Below are 21,265 nucleotides of genomic sequence, written 5' to 3'. Positions count from 1 at the left end.
TCCCATCCAACAGCACCCATAGAAGGCATAGGATTTGAGTCTTTCAGTCTAATCTTCCCACTTACTCTTTTGTGCAATTTTATTTGTGTTTTTACAATTTCTACCCTGTTTCACTGATGGTGTCTCAGTGACTGAGATGAAATATAATAGCTATTAAACTTGTGTTCAATCATTTATATTTGCAGTATTCATTCGATGAAACCTGATAATTAGCTTAAATGAGCATGCAAGTCTAAATAGTCTATCAAATAGTGCCTTGTCTTTTTTTCTTTGGACAAATAGGACATTCACATAAGACGAGGAAGTGAGAACATTGCAAGCATTGAACTTGAGAAAAAAAGTTGGACTGGTAGTGTTACTGAGGGTCTGTTCATGTTGTATGGGCAGTTATATAGTTTTACTTTATTCATAAATATAAACTGAATTCATCAGTTAACTAGATTATCCTCTTTTGGACAGCAAGAAGATATTTTAAAGAGGTATTTTGTGTACAGCATTATAATTATTGTTTAGCAGATTTCTTGAAATCTGTGTGTTACGGCTTAAGTGCTGGGAGGACATCATGTTGGAAGTTTAACCTCCCTACCGGCTGAGGTGGATGAAATAGTAAGACCACATTGCACTTCTTATCTATGTTATTCAACGGGTGTTACAGAATTGTATCCAGATATAGCTGGACATAGATGTCATGGCCAGTTGGGGGTGGTAAGGATATAGACTTTAGAGTCACCCACATGTTTCATTCATTAAGTATTGTGTTGTCTTCGTGTGTGTGTGTGTGTGTGTGTGTGTTATAGGTGTTATTTGTACTCCCTGAAGATGTCTTGGATATTGTAGACACTGAAATTAGTTTTAATCCTTTCCTAGTGCTGTCAATACTCCATTAAACCACCAACATGATGTCCTCCTAGCACTTAAGCCATAACACACAAATACTAATAATTCATGGTGAAGAAATAGCACTGAAAGCAAGACAATACAGTAAGTCGAAACTATGTTTATCTAGGCAATTAAATTGGTTGGCCTTTCTAAAACGATGTCAGGATACAAGAGTGATACTTAACTGTGTCAAACTAAAAATCAAATTCCTGTGTATACAGGAATTTCATTTTGAAGCCCTCTGTATATACAAATATACCAGCCTTGTACTACTGCAAGAGCAGATCACCACAAAATTCACCAGCCTCTCTGCGACAAATTTTGGCATTGGCTCATTACAATCTGAGCTCTCAGCAATCCTTAATGTTGAATTTTGGTCCATTCTCTTGGACATCTCAGAAGTATCCACACAAAAAGAATTCCTAAACATAAAAAATAAGCACATTAAAAAAAAAGTATAACATTCTGTGTAAATCTAAATCACAACTGCAGATTCAACCATTCCATACAGTAGCGAATCTACCTTCGAAAAGTCTCAGTGAAGATGCCATCGGCGCCATAAGCCTTGCTTGCAATTTTACCATCGCACCAAAAGAATTGCCGTTGCTAGACCTAATGTACAACATAGAATGCGGAATCTGTCGCTTAACTCTAGAAATAGCCAACAGCAACATCAGACTTGACATTGCCAATATCTTCTCCAGTCATCACCTCCAAAAAAGTAACCTATCTTCTGGTCAGCTTGCTGCTCTCAGAAAGTTACAAAAAGATAAAAGTATTGTCATTGCCAGAGCAGATAAGGGTAATGCCACAGTTGTCCTTAATGCCATGGAATATAATCAGATTATCAGATTATTCTCTGAGATCGCACTATCTATATTCCACTAGAGCATGATCCCACAAAAATGCAGGTTAAAAAAATTAAAAAACCTACTTAAAATAATAGAGTATCTTCCTGGCTGCCAGATATTATAAAAAAACTCAGAACCTTTGGTTCTCATCCCTCCCGTATATATGGTTTACCTAATATCCATAAATCTAATTTTCCCCTAAGACTTATAGTAGATGCCGTTGATGTTCCATCCACAAATTGTCAAAACACTAGGCAAACTCACCCCCCCCCCCCATTGGACTTACCACATCCTATTTAAAAAACACTACCCATTTTAAAACCTTGATTGAAAATCTCACTTTAAATAACATAGATATATTGGTATGCTTTGAAATCATCCTCACTGTTTACCAATATTCTCTTAAATGATACCTTAACACACTTAAAAAACGTTTAGATATCCTTCTGATATCTAAATCTCATTTCCTTTGCCATCAATTCTGGGTATTTTTCTTGGAAGAACAAAATTTACAAACAGATATTGGGAACTGCTATGGGTCCTCCCTCTCAATCCCACTTGCTAATTTTTACATGGAAAATTTTGAAAAACGAGCCATAGACTTAGCCCCTCTCAAACCTTCTATCTGGCTAAGATATGTAGATATGTGTTTTCCATTTGGCCTTGTGGCCTAAACACATTAGATTAGATTTCTTCCTCATTCAACTCAATAGTCACAATTCACCTCAATAAGTGCAATTGTAAGAACGACGGCACATTGCATCCTTTGATTGAAAAAGGCATATGTCCAATTCTCGTGGTGATGAGAGGAATCTTTATACCGGTCTGGTTGGCCAAGTGTTAGTGTATCTGCTCTCCAGCCAAAAGGCTGCAGGTTGAATGTTTGCGATTGTCTATGAAAATACTAGTGATGGTAGAGGTAGTTGATGATGGTAGTTGCGGTTCGTTGAGTGGTGGAGACAGAGAGTTGTAGAGTAAGTGCCCTCCTTCGATGAGTCTTTGGACTCCCTGGAGGTGTCACATAATAATAATAATAGTCTACATCCAAGAATCAAGTTTACAGTGGAAAAGGAAAATAACAGTAGTTTATCCTTCCTAGACATCTTAGTAACATGCCTTCTGAATGGTAGCCTTGTGAGTATAGAAAACCTACTCACACAGGCAAATATATTCTCATACTTTCCACCACTGCCCCTTTCGACAATATAGCATCATTGAAACTCTAACAAATAGTTTAGAATTTTTGTTCCAGTGGAACCTCTCTTTCAACTGAACTCAACCACATACACAATACCTTCTCATCCAATGGCTACAGTGCTTACAGAATTAAAAAAATAATTAATTCCTCCCCCATTCCTTTTCCTTGGTCATCTCTTCAGAAGGATTTCAGAAATGCCATCACCATTCCCTATGTCTGGGGCACATTGGAAAAAATAGCCAGGTCCTTAAAAATATACTACCTCTACACAGCTTTTAAGACCCACCAGAAACTTGCTATACTTATCCATTCTACCAAAGATCACCTCTCTCCGTGTATCCAGAGCATGGTCTGCAAGCCCAGAGTGGCTGTACTGGTGAAAGCCAGTACACCAGTACAGCCACTCTGGACTTGCAGACCATGCTCTGGATACACGCCACAGAATACGGTGGAAGAAAGCCACAGTAATACACTGTAGCAAATATAAATTTGAAAGACTTTTCATAGAATCAGCCTCAGCCCTAAGAAACATGCTAAACCTCAACAAATTTGGATGCATGAGACTGCCCCAAATTTGGGAGACGTACATCATGAGGACTTCAGCCCAACGACCAAGAATACCTAATATAGCCTGCTAAGGGGCACCATCAGGACTTTAGGAAAAACAGTAGTTTCCTCGCTTTGACCTCATTCGCTGTTCTTAGTGCCTGCATGCACGTGTTTTAATCTTATGTTCCCATGAAGATGGCAACGTGACGTTGCCGAAATATAGGAAGTATATATTAAAGTTTATTTTAATTTATATTCCAGTATACATTGTGAATTCCTTAAGTTATTTAGTAATCATATGCTCCACCATAGTAAATTTAAAAAGGAAATACTGTTTTTGGAATCTGCAGCAGTAATTTAAACAAATAAGTGCATAAAACTTCCCAAAGTTTAGGAAACAATAATTGTCAGAAGTCCCACTTTACATCCTAGGCTGCCTACAAATGCCCATAGAGGACACACCACCTAAATAGGGCTTTGGAGTCACCCAGGTGTTGCATGGGTGACAGATTAGTCAACTGGATTCAGGATTGGCTGTCTGATAGGTATCAGAGAGTTGTGTATGGTGGAGCAATTTCAAGGAGGCAGTGGGTTACAAGTGGGGTCCCACAGGGCTCATTACTAGGACCTATATTGTTTAACCTTTATATCAATGACATTGTCAGTGGATTGCAAGGGGATATTCAGTTGTTTGCAGATGATGTGAAGCTGGGAAGGATTATTAGTAATAGTGCAGATGTGGTAGCCCTGCAAGAGGATTTGAATAAGCTAGATAGATGGGCAAATGAATGAGAGTGTCAGTTTAATGCAGCAAAATGTAAGGTCTTGAGGTTTGGGAAACATCAATGGGATGCTGCATACCCTATGGGAGGAGTTATATTGGAGGAAGTAGGGGAGACAAGATATCTGGGGTTGATGATTGATAGAAACCTGAAGTTTAGGGGGACATATTGCAAAGGTGGTGAAGGTAACACAGAGGATTGCTGCAATAATGAGAAGGACACTGACCTGCAGAGATAAAACAGTTATCATTCCATTGTATAAGTCTCTGATCAGACCACACTTGGACTATTGTTCTCAGATTTGGTCCCCAGGATTTGAAGGGGATAAATTAACTGTGGAAAGGATACAAAGACGGATGACAGAGATGGTTTCAGGACTGTACAAGGATAGTTATGAGGATTGGCTGAGGGAATGTGGACTGCAGAGTTTGGTGGATTGAAGAAGGAGAGGTGATATGATTGAGACTTTTAAACTGTTGAGAGGTGGTTACAGGGTTGACACTGGGGAGTTCATTCGCTTAGTTGAACAGCGGGAAGGAGTGATGACAACAGGTCATTCCTGGAAGTTACGAAAGGAAACTGTGAGCAAGAGGGTGAGGAGTGGTTTCTTTGCGTGGAGGGTGGTTGAACCGTGGAATGCATTGCCTGATGGAGTGGTGAGAGCGAGAACGGTCAATGAGTTCAAGGAGTGGTATGATAGACTTTGTGTTTCTTAGGGGGGGGACCTCCCCTCGATGAGTCTTGACAGACTTTATGTTCTTAGGAAGGACCTCCCACGATGAGTCTTTTGACTCCATGGAGGCCTGAATAATAATAATAACGCATGTGTGTTATAATGTTATTTGTACTTCCTGAAGATGTCTCCCTGACTTAGACAGAATATTGAAAGCTTTAAAATTAGTTTTTAATTCTTTCCTAGTGCTGTCAATGCTCCATTAAATCTCCAACATAAGGTGTTTCTTGAAATACTGTTTATTTTTAACATTCATACCACTTTATCTCTTTCATTAAAAAAATTTAAAAAAATCAGTATTCTTTCTTCTTGTGTGCTTCTTTATTTTAATGGTTTCTGTAGCTGATATATGATAAATATTTGTTACATTATTTCACTAAAGAAAGCTTATTCACAAAGCTTTGGCATTAATGTTTGATGGCACTCAGATCTCTTTCTCTGAATTCTCATTAAAAAAAATTTTTTTTTTCTTTTGTGTGAAAAATTGATAATTTTTGCTAGTATTCCTATCAGGAAGAGATTGGAGAACTTCGTGCTTCTCTTACTGTTATTTCCCGTGGTGACACCTTTATAGGAAAAACAAATGGTAAGTACATGTTATATTATAAAAAAGTGTTGCTCAAATTAGAATACTGAATTATTGTATTTATGAAATATCCACTGACTGTCTGATTGTATGTATAGTGTCTTCACTTTCCACCCAATTATTTTTGTGCTATTTTTAGAGACTTGTGTTGAAAATTATGTAATTGAATAATATTTATATGTAATGAATATGATGTGGGTATTACTTTTACTTTCCTTGCAGAATTCCAGTATGGATATAACACACATACTGTCCACTGAATAAGGAACATCGCAGAAAATCAGTGGTTTCCATATAGGTATGCCACTGCCAATACTGATCCTCTTCAATTTCCTGCACATAGTTCAGTGAGATATGGGTTGAGAATACTTCATTAATTGCTTTGTTCAATTGCTGCACATAGAAAGTGCTGTTTGTCTACACAAGCCTTCTCAGACAACGAATATCTCATTCCAGACAGATTGCCTTAGGGCCACAGTTACACCTCGTAGACAAGCAAAATGGGTTCTTTTTCCTCTGACTAAACACCCATAATATCTCACCTTTTGAAAAGCCAGACAGGCATCTGCAATAAGCTCTTTATTGAACTCTGAAAGATCCTTTGTTTTTCCCATTGTGATCAACACTATTGACAATTACTGACCAGCAGCATTCTTAAATAGTTGCCTAGAACACTTAATGATGCCTATGACCAAATATTTTGCATATACACTTTTGCATATATATATATATATAATTGATGTTTACATATATATCTGCATAATGGTTTCTAATTCGGTGGCTGGTATGTGTATATGCTTGTCTTCATGCTTATAGTTAGGTATATTGTTGCTCTACTTTTATTAACCACAGAGATTTTTAAATTGAATACTTTCTTTCTGTTCAAGAAAGAAAAATTATCACAGATTTTTAAGCTATAGTTTTTAAACTCTTTGCACAATTATGGATATTGTTCTTTTTTGTAGAATACTCATATTAAGAATAATATCCAGTGCTTAACAACAGTAAAACATATATTGAAAATGTCTAATTTCAACAGACAATAATGATTACTCCAGATTTGTTTGTTTTGAAATATCTAATTTGTTTGTTTTGTCTTATTTCTTACTGGTTTCAACATTTTCAGAAAGAATATTTCATGCTTCAGAAATCAGAATAGTAAAATTGACTTCATTTTACCATTTCAAAAAAAAAAAAAAAATAATAAATAAATAAAAATAAATAAATAAGTTGTCTCTGTGCTTCAAAAACAGCTACTTATATGTAATTTGATGATTCCAGCTGCCAATTTCTTTTCCCTCTGGTAATAAAATTCAGTTATTTTATACAGTAGCACACAGATTAAATTACTTTCTGAATTTTACAATTAGATACACCTGTTATATTTTCGACATATAAAAATCTGCTTGTGTGATAAAAAGCTTCTGTTTTGAGGTTTGTTCCCTTTTTTTTTTAATCTGAATAATAATAATAATAAAAAAAAACTGTGAAATATATATGTAAAAATACTATTTTATTATTTATATTGCAACCAACAGGTGCCTATGGTAAGACTGGTTATAGACCTAAAAGTTAACTTCTTTGTTTATTTACAAATGTCAGGAGTATCAGAAATAAGAGAGATGAAGCTGTTTCACTGATTTAGTATATTCACCCAAAAATTGTTGGAATAAGTGAAAACATGGTTGATGCTCTTCTGACAGGAATAGAAATGGAATGGTACAATGTTTTTCATGATGATAGAAAGGACAACAAGGAAGGAGTGCAGCTGCTATAGGAGGGAAATTATCTCCACATAAGGTAGAGGTGTGAGACAGAAATAATGGCAGTGGTTTTGAAGCAGTATGTTGTGAAGTGGAGGATGACAAGGAAGAGATATTTAGTCAGATATTGCTAAAGTCCAAGAAATGTGGAGGGTAGTGATGAAAAATATATATAAGCAACATTAGTAAACAAGAGAAGGATGATTATTATGGGTGATTTTAATTATGGCAATATAGATTGCAAGGAAGAGAAATCATTTGGGAATAAGGAAAATGAATTTCTGGAGCTCTTGAGAGACAACTATCTTAGGCAGAATGCAAAGGAGGGCACATGAGAATCAAGAGTTTCTGATTATTTCATCAGAGGATATGACTAAGAGTGAGTTTTATTACTTCCCTTCAGTTGGTGAGAATGATCATGAAGTGTGATCACCTGAGTTGTAGCTAATCAAATGTAGACTTCTGTGAGGAAGGATGTATGTGAAATTACAAAACTAGTGATTAGGTTAAGTGAAGGTGACATCTTGGAGCTATAGCATGGAATGAGGATTTAAGTGGGAAGGAAATAAATACTGCTTGGAAACTGACAAAGGGATATACTTCTCGGTATATCAGTGCACCTAGAAGGTCAACAGGCTAAATAAAGTAAGTGTCAAATGGATGAATGAAGGGATTAATCATAAAATCTCAAAGAAGGCACTGTGAAGGCAGCACAAGATAACAGTAATTCATTCACATGAACAGTATAAAGTGCAGAACAGGAAGGTGACTTGGTAAGGAAAGCAGAACTGCAGTGTAAACAGAAATTAGCAAATCAGGCCAAGAAAAATCCTAGAGGATATTTTCGATATATGACAAGCAGAAAGAAGAATGACTATGGTAAGATGATGTTAATGGACAAAAGTGATAGATTGATAATGGATGCAGAGGACGTAGTTGAGGTATTCAGTGAGCATTTCATTAGGGTGTTCTGTTCTTAGTGTGAAATCAGGAGAAAGAACCTCAGGTGGAGAATACTTATTGTGAATCACCAACATTGCAGCAAACTTAATTATATATATGGGGTACTTGTAGTTCATATAATGAATAGACCACACACACACACGTGCACACACACACACACACAAACCTCTTCCTCATATACTTGTCTAATATTTTTGGGAATTAAATATTATGTTTAATTAATAAAATATAATATTTAATTATCATCATCACCTGCAGTCATTTGAAGATTTCCTGGTTTTGACAAAATCCCAGGTTACTTCTATAACAGCTGCCATCTATTTATTTATTGAACATCATCAAATGCTGTTTGGTCACTGTGTTCCTGGGTGATGTGCCATACCAGTCTTCTCCAAATGGTCTGGAGATTGCTGTTGTATGCTTTTCTGGACAACCCTCTGTAGATCAGTCAATCCAGACACTTCAGCCATCCATCCATCATATTGAGGATCTACCCCTTCTTCTTTTTCCAGGAAGTTTACCATCTATTACTGTTTTGAGAAGTTATTTCATCCTTTCAGTGTGTCCAAAGTATTTCGGCTTTCTTCTGTCAATATCTTTAAGGAGCCTTAAAGTACTACCGATACTGAGAAAGAGGTATATGAAGAGTTAAGTAGGCTCAATGTCAATAATGCAATAGAACTTGATGACATATGTGTGCGTGTGTGTGTGTGTGTGGTATGCCAGCCTGTTTGGCCGAGTGGTTAGCATATCTGCTCTCCAGCCAAAAGGCAGTGGGTTTGAATCCCGCCATGGGCATGAATGTTTGTGATTGTCTGTGAAAATAGTAGTGGTAGTCAGCAGTAGATGGCACTGATGTAGATGAAGATAGTTGCGGTTAGTGGTGTGATGGATCCACGACAGAGAGTTGTAGAGTAGGTGCCCTCCCTTGATGAGTCTTTGGACTCCCTGGAGGTGTTATGTAATAATGATAATGAAAAACTATTAAGGCTATGATATTCTGCTAAAAACTGTCTCAAAAAAATCAAATTAACAAACAAAAAACCCAGTGACATTTAGTACAACTGTATTTTTGTCTTAAGCAGAATAAGAGCCATTTTGTTTGAAAATTTTAAAGTAGAATTCTAGTTGTATATATGTGGAGTGGAGGACATGATTTAATTGAATATTAAAACTATGTGCTACAGATATTTCATATTATATTTTATTTTCAAAGAACATAGAAATGCTTCAGAATACTGTACCTATATATATATATATATATATATTTTTTTTTTTTTTTTTTTCTCCAAAGCAAAATGCACATAGGTTTTCTCTAATCTCACTAGCTGAACATTGAAAATCATTATAAAATCAAAGTTTTATTTTTTTTTATTGCATTAGTTGAATGTTACATAGTAGATTAGCAGATATATAAAAGTTTGTTTCATAATTATTTCGTTAAGTTGTAAAACAATTCTGGAGTAATGCAGATAAATATTTATGAAATATAATTTTCTTGTACTGTCTTATAAATTTTGTAATCTGTGTTAAAGTTTGTGTTATGATTCCTATAAAGAGAAACCAACTGCATGTATTCACTGAAATAATTTCTAACTAAGATTATGAAAAAGAAATAAACAAAAGATATAGGATGACCATTCAGTTTTTAAATCCTGGTCGTATACAATTAATTTATAACATAATTGTTATGTTATATAACATACGTACATAACATAAAAGTTTATTTGTGAAAAAAATGCACTGCCACTTAAGTGTAATTAGGCAAAATTAACACAGAAAATTGATTACAAGGGTGATTTTCCAGGGTAATTGATTATAACCACTTCTCTTGCCCATGGATGGCTATCATTTTTTTTTTTTTCATTGTCAAAAAAATCACATTACAAGTATGGAAGTTTCTCTCTTATTCTGTCTTGTCGTTAACCACAAAATATAATCATATGATAAAGAGGATTAGAAATATAAAAAATATTGTTTCCACTCATCTGTCTGATATAGCTAACTAAAGTTAAGAGGTGGCATGTATACCGTAAGGAACTAGATGTTTCTAGTTACTGTAAGTAACTAGGGTTTCACTGACACTCATTTTGAGATGCTGCTATGGATGTCAGTTAATCACTTTGATTGGAATCACATATTTTTATGCAAATCTAATCCCCACAAAGAGTTGTATAGTACTAGGGGGGGGGATCTGAAAAGTTCTTGGCCTAACAATGAAAAAACAAATTTATAATTTCAAAATAATTTTTCAAAATAATCTCCCTTAAGACTAATACATTTATTCCAGCGATGCTCCAGTGCCATTATCCCATCCTTGTAGTGGTTTTCAGTAATATCTGCAAAATACCCCTTTACAGCTGCAATCACCTCTTGATTCAAAAAAAAAAAATGCTGACCAGTGAGGAAGAGTTTTAGTTTTCAGAAGAGACAGAAGTCAGAGGGAGCCAAATCTGGGGATTAGGGTGGATGGTCCAACAATTCATAGTGCAGATCCCTTAATTTTCCCACTGCCAAAACACTTTTGTGGGCAGGTGCATTGTCCTGATGAAAGACGACTTTTTTCTTCTGAAAACTGGGTCTTTTCGCACAAATTTTTTCGTCTAGTCTGGTTAAAAGATCGGAATAATATTCCCCGGTTATTGTTATACCCTTTTCAAGATAAGTAATAAACAAAATGCCTTTAGCAACCCAAAACACCAACCATGACCTTTCCTGCTGATGGAACCGAGTTTGTCTTCTTTGGCGCTGAAGAACTGGCTTCTGTCCACTGTTTTGACTGCTGTTTGGATTCTGGTGTGTAATGGTGAATCCAAGTCTCATCCATAGTAGTAATAAATTAATGCACAAAATCAGTTTTATTCTTGTTCTTTTGAAATGCCTATAGTCTCTGCAATTTCATGCACTTTTGACTCGTCGGTCATCCAATACTATATCATGCACTTGATCAATGATTTCTGGTGGTGTTACACTTTTTGGACGTCCTTCACGTGGATCATCTTCAAGGCTGGTATGGCCACGTTTAAAATTGGCAGCCCATTTCCTAATTAGCAAAAATGAAGGAGAAGAGTGCCCATAAACTTTTATGAACTTCGAATGAATTTCTTTTGGTGTTAAAACCTTCTTTTACAAAGAATTTTATAACTGCACGATACTCAATTTTATCCATTTCAAGGGATACAGACAACACTTTTGCTTCAGACAGCTGTATAAAACAAACTACTTGATAGAATGACTTGCAATTTCACATGGATGCTTAAGACAGATGTACCAACTTAGAAAAAAAATCTTATCAGCAAGATTTTTTGTCGCCATCTATGGTCGAGGCTCTTTGATATCTATCCATCAACCACCCTCTAATCCAAATCACTAGCTTCACACCCATCCCCATTTGCTTCAATTTATGCAACAGAGTTTTATGTGAATCCTGTCAAATGCCTTTGAAGTTCAGAGTTTCAACGTGTTGCTATTTCCTTTATCAAACTCAAAACATCACTTTATTATAAACTGTAAGCAAATTAGTAAGGCAAGATCCACCCTTCACAAAACCATGTTTCTTGTTTCCTATAAAAAGTATCATATTGCTGTCCACCCAATCTGAATTCTGTCTTTTACCAATTTCTCTGCTACCTTATTATCACCAGTCGTGTGACAATGACTGGCCTATAATTTGCCACCTGTCTTGAAATCCCCCTTTATGCAGAGGAATTATTTTGTACTCTTTCCACTTCCTTAGTGCTGTCCCAGAACTGAGTCTTAAATTAATCAGCTTGGTTAGAGAAGGTGCTAAACTCCTTATGCTTTCTTGTTATACATAAAATGATATGTCATTGAATCTCATGAGCACATTCTTATTAAGGTTCTGCAATATCATAAGAACATCCAATTCATGTACCTCTATTCTCCCATCAGTCAATGTCACATCTGGCAATATCTTCAACTGGATGGTACATACTTGCAAAATGATTACGTAGTAACTCAACTATTTCATTTGTTTCTGTTACCTGCCTACCACTAATACTCATTACTGTCATACTTTCATAGCATTCTTCCTTTTACTTGCCTTATAGCAAAAGAACTCTGAGATTTCTTTTAGCCTCATTTGAAAGCTTCCTCTCATAATTGATGCCCATACAGGTTGCTCTTCTTGCCTATGCCTTTTATTGTTCATGGGTCTGATGTCCCTTTTTTCTATATATTCTCTACATATCTTTTTCTTTTTCTGGAATTCCTGCTTAATGATGTTGTTTATCCATCTTAACTTCTATCTGATTTTCTCTTGACTCTGAGTATATAATCTGATACTGCTCTTTTCAAGCACCCCTTGATCATCTCCCATGCAATGCTAATATCTTTTTTCTTCAAATTCTTATCCCATATCACTGATCTAAGCCAGCTACTCAGTTTGTCATAATCACCTGCTTTGTAATTCCACATATACTCCTTCTTGATAGAAAATTCTAAATGTCTAACAATCTTCCAGACCAAGACTACTTTTCCCTAGTTAAGTTTTCCAATGCTATGTACTAAACCAGCATTCTCAAGCCTCGTGTCCCCTCCATTACATGTTGTCTCAAAATAATTATCTCTTAGCAGTTGTATAAATTCCATTTCCTTCCCTTCCTTGTGACCATTTATCTTTCCAATTTTTGTTCCTATAGTTGAAATCACTATCCATAATGTCTTGCCAATTTTTCAACTAGTTTCTATAATTTCTCTGATATATTTATTTAATTCTCTGAGATTTACTATTTGCAGATATCATTTTGATTTTATACCTTTTCTCTATCAGTTACTAGGTTTTATTCAACTGCCATTCTTTATTATTTCCTTTCTCAGTACCTTTGCAATCTCTTTCCACCTAAATATATGCTATCTTAAAATTTTCCTTCTCTTTTCTTTCAAGTCTTCTGGGCTTTCTTCCTTTCCTTCTTCTACTTTCTCATTCTCTAAAATGAGAAGGTAGAAAGTGGGAAGAAAATTAAATAATTTCTTCTTCTATCAAAAATTGAAAACTTTTTTTTCTTTTTTGTATCTATGGAACGAAATCCATTAAATAATTTATATTTCTATTATTGCAACCCAAAAAACTTTAACTCTCCTTACCACAATGACAGATATACTTTTCGACCAAAACATGGATTTGAAGTGTAGAGTAATGTTGAAATAACATCAATAAGATCAATAATAAGATCAATTATCTCCATTACAAGTTGTGATCGCCTGTCACACTTAGGACAGCACTTAACCAGAGAACTCTGCCAGCCAGATAGCCAAGTTATTACTATATCCATCCACCACCAACAGGCTGGAGGTCAAATCCCACCATGAGTACAGATGTCTGTAATTGTGTTTAGATGAGCAATAAATTTCATCATTCAGTGCAAGATCAGTGCTCCACTTATTGAGGCCTGAAGTAGAATGAAAAAAATTCCAGTTTGATCTCTAGAGTAGGTTTTTGGATTATGTAAAAAATAAATAAAAATTACAAAAAATATATAAAATTAATAAAAATTGAAAACAAAAGTGATAGTCCGTCCATGGCGCTAATGTGCGAGGGTGGTCTGAAAAGTTCTCAGCCTTGATCATAGATGGCGACAAAAATCTTGCTGATAAGATTTTTTTTTTTTTTTTTCAAAGTGGGTACATCTGTCATAGGCATCCATACAGGGACAGGATAATGGTGCTGGAGCATCGCTGGAATAAATGCATTAGTCTTAAGGGAGATTATGTTGAAAAATAAAAATAATTTTGGAAATTATAAATTCGCTTTTTCATTGTTAGGCTGGGAACTTTTCAGACCACCCTCATATTAGAAACTGGAATTCCTGATAAATAAATGAGTAGAATTGTTAGAAACTATGGAATTCCCAATAAATAATGAGTATAATTAAAGAAATGTACAGTGACAATAAATGATGTGTTATTACACAGCAAACAACATCAGAATGGTTTGAGATATGTTTAGAACTCTTTTCAAAATAGTCATTCTGAACTGGATTATGAAAAAGGTTATAAGTATGAGAGAAGAATGAGGTGGAATTTCATGTCACAGTTAGGAAATTCAACATGGATATGACATAAGATTAACAAACAGAACCAAAATAAGGATCTTCAATAACAGTGTGAAGGCATTGTGTTATTATATGGATCAGAGACATGGAAATTGACAAAAGGGAAACCAAGTTAAAGAGTTTTCAAAGTGTTTATTAAAATATTTAAAATACTTTGGCTACAATATATAATAAATGAGGACTTATATTAACTGAAAAAAAGCAAAGTATTGCCAGTGAAATAAAAAGATGTAGATAGAATGAATTGGACATGCATTGAAAACGAACATAGAAGAAACTCCATTTGCGGCTTTGACATGGAACCTGGAAAGAAAAAGTAAAAGAGGAAGGCCATTTTTAACTTGGCAAAGAATGACATAGAAAAATGGAATAGAAAGCTGGGTGGAGGAAGAGCTAGAAAGACAGAGAGAGAGAGAGAGGCAAACTTAGTTGCAAGAGACAGGGGTGACTGGATGAGATTGATTTCATTTTATTATTTGTAGCCTTATGTGCTACAAATGAGCATATCATACTCTTGATATTCTGGATAGGTACAGGATGAGCCTCTCACAATAAATTCTTGAATTTCTGGTATAAATACCTCAGATCCATAGCGTCTTCAGCATTTTCTCTTGAAAGACATGGCATTACTTCTTACTTGTATAACTGCTGCTTTTGTACAAATCCCCAGTCTGTGCAATTTTATTATAACTGTTTTCATATTTGGGAGTGATGCACCAAATTTCTTCCTAAAAATCCTGGATGCTCCCAGAACATGATAGTTCAACAAACTGACTCATTCCCAGCTGCTATCTCCCATATGGTCTGTTTCTGCATTCTTCCTCCACATTACCCTAAGCCTATAATAATAATACAAGCATGACAACTTTCCTTTCCAGTTCATTTGCAAATCCATTAAAGTAGTTTCTTTTTTCCTTTTTCATTGCTCCATTTCTGTCTTGAGCAGCCTTCCTGAGCAAGTGTTCTTTTCTCTAGGAACCATGACCGTCTCTTATTTTGAAAAGAATATAGGTTACTTAACCTATATTCTCTTGACCCCTGCCTACATTATGGCTCCACAGTGTTTATACACTCTGCACCCTCTCATGCATAGGATTTGATATTGAATTGAACATTCTCTGGTTATCCTTTTCTCCAATCACTATCATCCTTCCATAATCGTTCTTTCTTCTGCTGGATATATATATAAAAAAAACTCCCTATTTTTTATTTTTATTTATTTATTTTTTTGGCTTTATTAGCTAACTGTTGTTCATACTGCACTTTTGCTACCCTTATCAAGTCATCCTCCTTACCTGTTCTTTTGTATGCCTCATGAAACTGATTATTACCACTCATCTTACGTTGCCTTCATAATGTCTTCTTTCTCTGTATTGCATGCTTAATATCTTTATTCATTCATTTCACACCTACCTTATTTAACCTTCTTACCCTTGGAATACATTTAGACATTGTGTCTGCTTGATATTTCTTGAATAGCACCAAAGCAGCGTTGATCTCCTTTCCACCAAACTTCTCATTTCATGTTACAGTTGCAAAGCTGTCTCTGAGCTTTCATAATCACCAGCCATGTAATTCCACATATCCTTTCCCCTACAGAAGTCCTCAAGGTAGAAATTGGTTGATAGGTGGAAAAGGGGAGATATGATCGAGACATTCAAATTGCTGAAGGGTTTCTATAGGATTAGTTCAGAGGATATTTTTGAGAACAGGACTGGTGGTGGGAAGACTAGGAGACATCCATGGAAGCTGGGCAAGTGTGTGGTTAGTGAGGGTATTAGAGCAGGTTTTTTACTTTTAGAGTGGTGAATGAGTGGAATAAGCTGCCAGAGTCTGTTGTGGGTGCTATGACAGTGAATGAGTTCAAGGCAAAGTATGATTGATACTGTGTGAATGTCGAATAGTTGTGATGGACATGATGTTTAGGGCCTCCCTCAATGAGTCTAAGGACTCCTTGGAGTCGCCCATAATAATAATAATGGTTGGCAGCCACCCAGGCAATCACTTCATGGTCACTCTCTAACCCTAGGGAGATTTGACACCTCATTTATAATAACATCCTCAGATGAAATGATCAAATTCAAGAGCCTTGATTCTTACATTCGAATCCTCTGTTATATACTTTCTAAGGTAGCCATCCCTCAAAAACTCAAGAAAGTCAGTTTCTTTATTTATGGATGCTATTTTGTCATTCCAGTCTGTATTGCCATAATTAAAATCACCCATGATGATTTTAATTAAAAAATCACTCTTCCTGTCTACTTGGCTAATTTGCTTATACATTTCATGGTCACTACTCTCCACATTATTAGTCTATAGCAACATTCAACTAATTCAACATTCCACCTGTCATTTTACCCCCCCCCCTTCATCCCTACCTTGCACTGGCACAATGTCCGCACGGTTAGCCCAGTGGCTTTGCGCTTCGCAACCATATGCCTGGAGAAGGAATGTCCTGGATTCGATTCCTGTCGCCGACGACGTGAGGAGCTTAAGGATCTTCCTCAGCCATAGCCAAGTTAGCCGGTCTTGGGCGTGGACAGCAGGGTTTTTTCCCCCAGTTTATCTGGGGTTTTTCATCCCACAAGCAGGCAAACCGGCCCCGTGAACACACGGATCTACAGCCATAAATACTTAACCCCCATGAAGGGGGGGCCTCAACTCTCCCGAATAGGAATGGGGGAGAAAAGGGAGGAAACTCATATGAATAAATAAATAAATAAACTGGCACAACAACTCTTCTATCATCAACAGCACTCTACTTCCCTTTTTGCCTTTTCCATATGCATGAAAAACATCATATCCTTCCATCTCTATTCCTGTCAGCATGTCATACTCATCTAACTACTTATTCCAACAATTTTTGGGTGAAAGAACTCGATTAATGCAGCGATTTTGTTTCCCTTGTTTCTAACATCTAGCATTCATATATAAACACAACTTCATTTCTGGATTTATAACAAGTTTCACTGATATCACTTTTTAAATTTGACTTCTCCATGCCTTCCTTGAGCCATTCCTATCTCTTGTTCATTATCTATCCCAGAATCCTCTGCAAACCAAACCATCCCCTCCACATCCAAGACCATTTCAATCCTTTCATTGCTACTCACATATTCACTTCCTCTTTGAGCATTGACCTTTCTCATACTGTGTCCTAATGTCCACCCTGACCCCCCCTCCCCATGTCTGTATCTGTCTTGAACACTAATGCTACCCACTTCTCCATTCATAAGCACCACTTCAATCTATCCTTCCTTACTCTTCTGCTCTCTCACATCACTTCTTACTTGTTCTGATCCATTCTCTGCACTTATTACTTCTCCCTTTCAGGAGTAGCTTCTCCATTGGCTCATTAAAACCATTCGGATGTGGTTCATCACTTTTATACATTTTCATCTGTTCTTCAAACTTATCCCACACACATTCACAAAAATTCATTCCTTTTTCTTTGCACATTTTGGCTAACATATCATTCATAATCTTTGCTCTCCCTCATCTCATCTCTGTCATACTTGTCATACAGTGACTACCTTTCCTATCACATTATTATCTTTTATTCTTCTCAACAATCTCCTAATATACAGTCTTACATTCTCCTCGTATCTAATCAAGTCATTTGTTCCTACTGCAACCACCAACTCTTTTGTTTACTTATTCCTCATATCTAATGCCCCAATCACTCAACTCATTCTACATCTTGGAAAGCAAAACTTTGTGCATCTTTTTTTTGTTCACCACACTTCTAATAATTGAATCCCCATACAACATCACTCATTAGCTTTCATTACCTCTTTCATATGGCCATCATTTATTTCTGATTTTTTCACTCTTCCATGTATCTCAGTGTATCTGTCTTAGAAAATTAAAGTTAAGTAATTCAGAAAGTTTATGTAGAAAATAAGCAATTTAAAAAAAAACAAAATAAACTTACATTTATTCATATTGAAGAATTAGATGTACAGTTAATTTCCAAATATTTTAATGTTTTTATTATTATTATTTTTTTTATAGTTACCCTGTACAAATGTTCCCTCTTGGGTAGCTACAGTGGACGAGCTGATTGTTCCCTTTGTTTAACACAACACAGGAAATATCAGTGTGTGTGGTGTGGTGATTACTGCCAATACAGGGATAGCTGCAATAGAGTACCTGATAATATATGTCCTCCTCCTCATATTGACTGGGTGAGTTGGCTGCCAAAATCAGTATTTGTTTCTTTAAAATAGTTTTTAATGTTGTAAGAAAATGGTTTACTTTATTGAAATGAGATCCTTTTCACCACCATTTCTGTTTGAAAATAGATCTCACAAAAATACATCTTTCTGCATGTTAAAATTTTAAGATTTCTTAAGATATATAAAATAAACAAACAAAATAAAAAAACAACTTGATTATTATTAATCAAAGAGAATCAAGGGGAAGGGAGTGCAATTTGTAGATGAATGGCATACATTTCAGAGAAGGATGGATTTCTACAAAAGGTGATATTGTCGAATTTGACAAAAAAGTGTATCTCTCTCCAAAAACTTTGAGTTATCTACAAATCACTCTAAATCTCATTGAATGATCCAAAAGCATCATTCCTGAACCCATCAAAATCTCCTCAGTGGCTCTACTCAGTGACAGGCAAAAACCTGCCAGCAAGCAGAACCGCTCTGCTCTCTGGAATCAAGCTCAAAGACAAACATTATTAAAATGTCATCATTTGGAGTCAGGTCTCACCAGTGGAAGCCAGACCCAGAAGGGATATCAAGATTGAAGTCATGCAGAAGTCATATATTTCCCCTGTACAAGTAGGTGAAAAGGTGTAACACCTTATTATTAAAATACTCTGGATTAGAGCTGGTAGTTGAAAGTATTTCACTTGGCTATAAATTAAATTAAAGAAGTTTGTATGTGAAATACATTCATGCCTATGCTATATATATACACACACACACACACACACACACACACACACACACACACACACACACACACACACACACACACACTCAATGGACAAAACATTAGCGATACCTACCTACCTAATAACGTGTCAGTTCTCCTCTACTGGGAATAGCAGCCTGTACTCTCTGAAGCATTGACTCCACCAGATGCTGGAAGTAATTCCAGCCATGCCTGTTGCAGCATTGTCTACAACTGTGCCTTAAACATCAGTCCCATATACATAGATCTGATGTCTCTCTCTCTACAGCATCCCAGAGAGATTCAATCGAATTTATATCCGATCGAATTTAAACCACCTGAGTTTAAACCATCTGGGTTTTGGCCAGCCAGGGACCCTGGTGGCCAAAACTCAGATGAGTGTTCCTTGGCGGTTGCGGCCCATGGTTGCAGGATGGGGCATTGTCTTACTGAAACAGACTTCAGTATGCATGAAGGCCACAAAAGTGTGGCCTTCACCCTACCAGAATGTGCTGCAAGCAACCAGCACATTCTGGTAGCTTGCAGCATTTAAGGACCTCTCCAGGCATACTAAGGGACCTAATGTGTAATATGAGAAATCTTCCCCCCCCCCAAAAAAAAAAAAAAAAAAAACCATCACAGAGCCACCACCACCTCCTTGACTGGAGCCGACCTGGCATGACAAGGCCATTGCCTCATGCTATGGATGAGGGAATGGCCACACCCATACTCTCCCATCAGCTCAGTATAACTGATAATGGGATTCATCACACCACATGACTCTGATCCACTCTGCAAAGGTCTGGTTTTGATGGTCCTGACACCAGACGAGGCACAATGCCTGATGATGAGCTGTCAACCATGGTACATGATTAGAGCTTCGGCTCCTGTAGCCCATGGTATGCAGGGTACACTGTACCATTCACTCACTGATATTGCTTGGACCGCTGACTTTGAAACTGGATATGATTTGTGCTGCTGTTGCCATGTGGTTGGTCTATATGAGCCTGGACAGTCTACATCCACCCTGGTCATCAATGGCATGTGGTCGGCCACCACTTGCTTGCTGGGTGCTGGTACATCCTTTGATGGTATACTCACGGAGACCCTTGATACGGTTACCCTCAAGAACTCTAGGGATCTTAACCAATTGTACAGTAGAATGACCCGTCTATCTTGCACCAATATGTCCATGATCAAAGTTGCTAAGATCGCCACATTTACTCATGTTTTTCAATTGCGATACACTATTGGGAAGCATTGATGTCTGTCTGTTTACTGTCTGCATTCAGTTTGGATACATTTCACTATATGCAGGGAATGCCAGTGTCAACTTCCCATCACCCTTATCTCTAACATTTTGTCCACTGAGTGTGTATATATTATTATTATAACTCCAAGGAGAGACTCATCGAGGGCAGCCTTAAACATCATACTGTTAATTTTAGAGATTTTTATTATTATTATTATTATTATTATTATTATTATGGGCGACTCCAGGGAGTCCTTAGACTCATCGAGGGAGGCCCTAAACATCATGTCCACACAACTATACGACATTCTCACAGTATATATCATACCTTACATTGAACTCACTCACCGTCATAGTACCCACAACAGACTCTGGCAGCTTATTCCACTCATTTACCACTCTAAAAGTAAAGAGCCCAGCTCCAACACCCCTACTAACAACACTCTTGCCCAGCTTCCATAGGTGTCCCCTTGTTCTCCCACCACCAGTCCTGATCTCAAAAATATCCTCTGAATTAATCCTATAGAAACCCTTTAGCAATTTGAATGCCTCAATCATATCTCCCCTCTTCCGCCTATCAACCAATTTCTGCAACTCACAAATCTTCAACCTGTTCTCATATGGTTCATTCCATAGACCCGCTGTCATCTTAGTCACTCGCCTCTGGATCCTCTCCACCTCCTCCCCATCAAGAAGGAACCTAGGTGACCAAATCTGGGTACAG

General features: G+C 36.6%; 1 protein-coding gene across 1 annotated transcript in view; it reads left to right on the top strand.

Annotated features, from left to right (window-relative positions):
• LOC150109208 (plexin-B-like) overlaps window positions 1-21,265 on the top strand; it is a 792,153-nt gene that overhangs the window by 468,429 nt on the left and 302,459 nt on the right. The window contains exons 15-16 of the mRNA XM_090406262.1: window positions 5,494-5,578; window positions 18,393-18,565. Of these exons, the coding sequence (XP_090262388.1) occupies window positions 5,494-5,578; window positions 18,393-18,565 (258 nt within the window). The remainder of the gene's footprint in view (window positions 1-5,493; window positions 5,579-18,392; window positions 18,566-21,265) is intronic.

The sequence above is a fragment of the Typopeltis vanoorti genome, chromosome 2 (assembly GCF_054136105.1).
Source record: "Typopeltis vanoorti isolate ZY-2024b chromosome 2, IOZ_Tvanoo_1.0, whole genome shotgun sequence".
Lineage (NCBI taxonomy): Eukaryota > Metazoa > Arthropoda > Arachnida > Uropygi > Thelyphonidae > Typopeltis > Typopeltis vanoorti.
The sequence above is the reverse complement of the archived record's forward strand: the minus strand, read 5'-3'. Positions and strand labels throughout refer to the sequence as shown.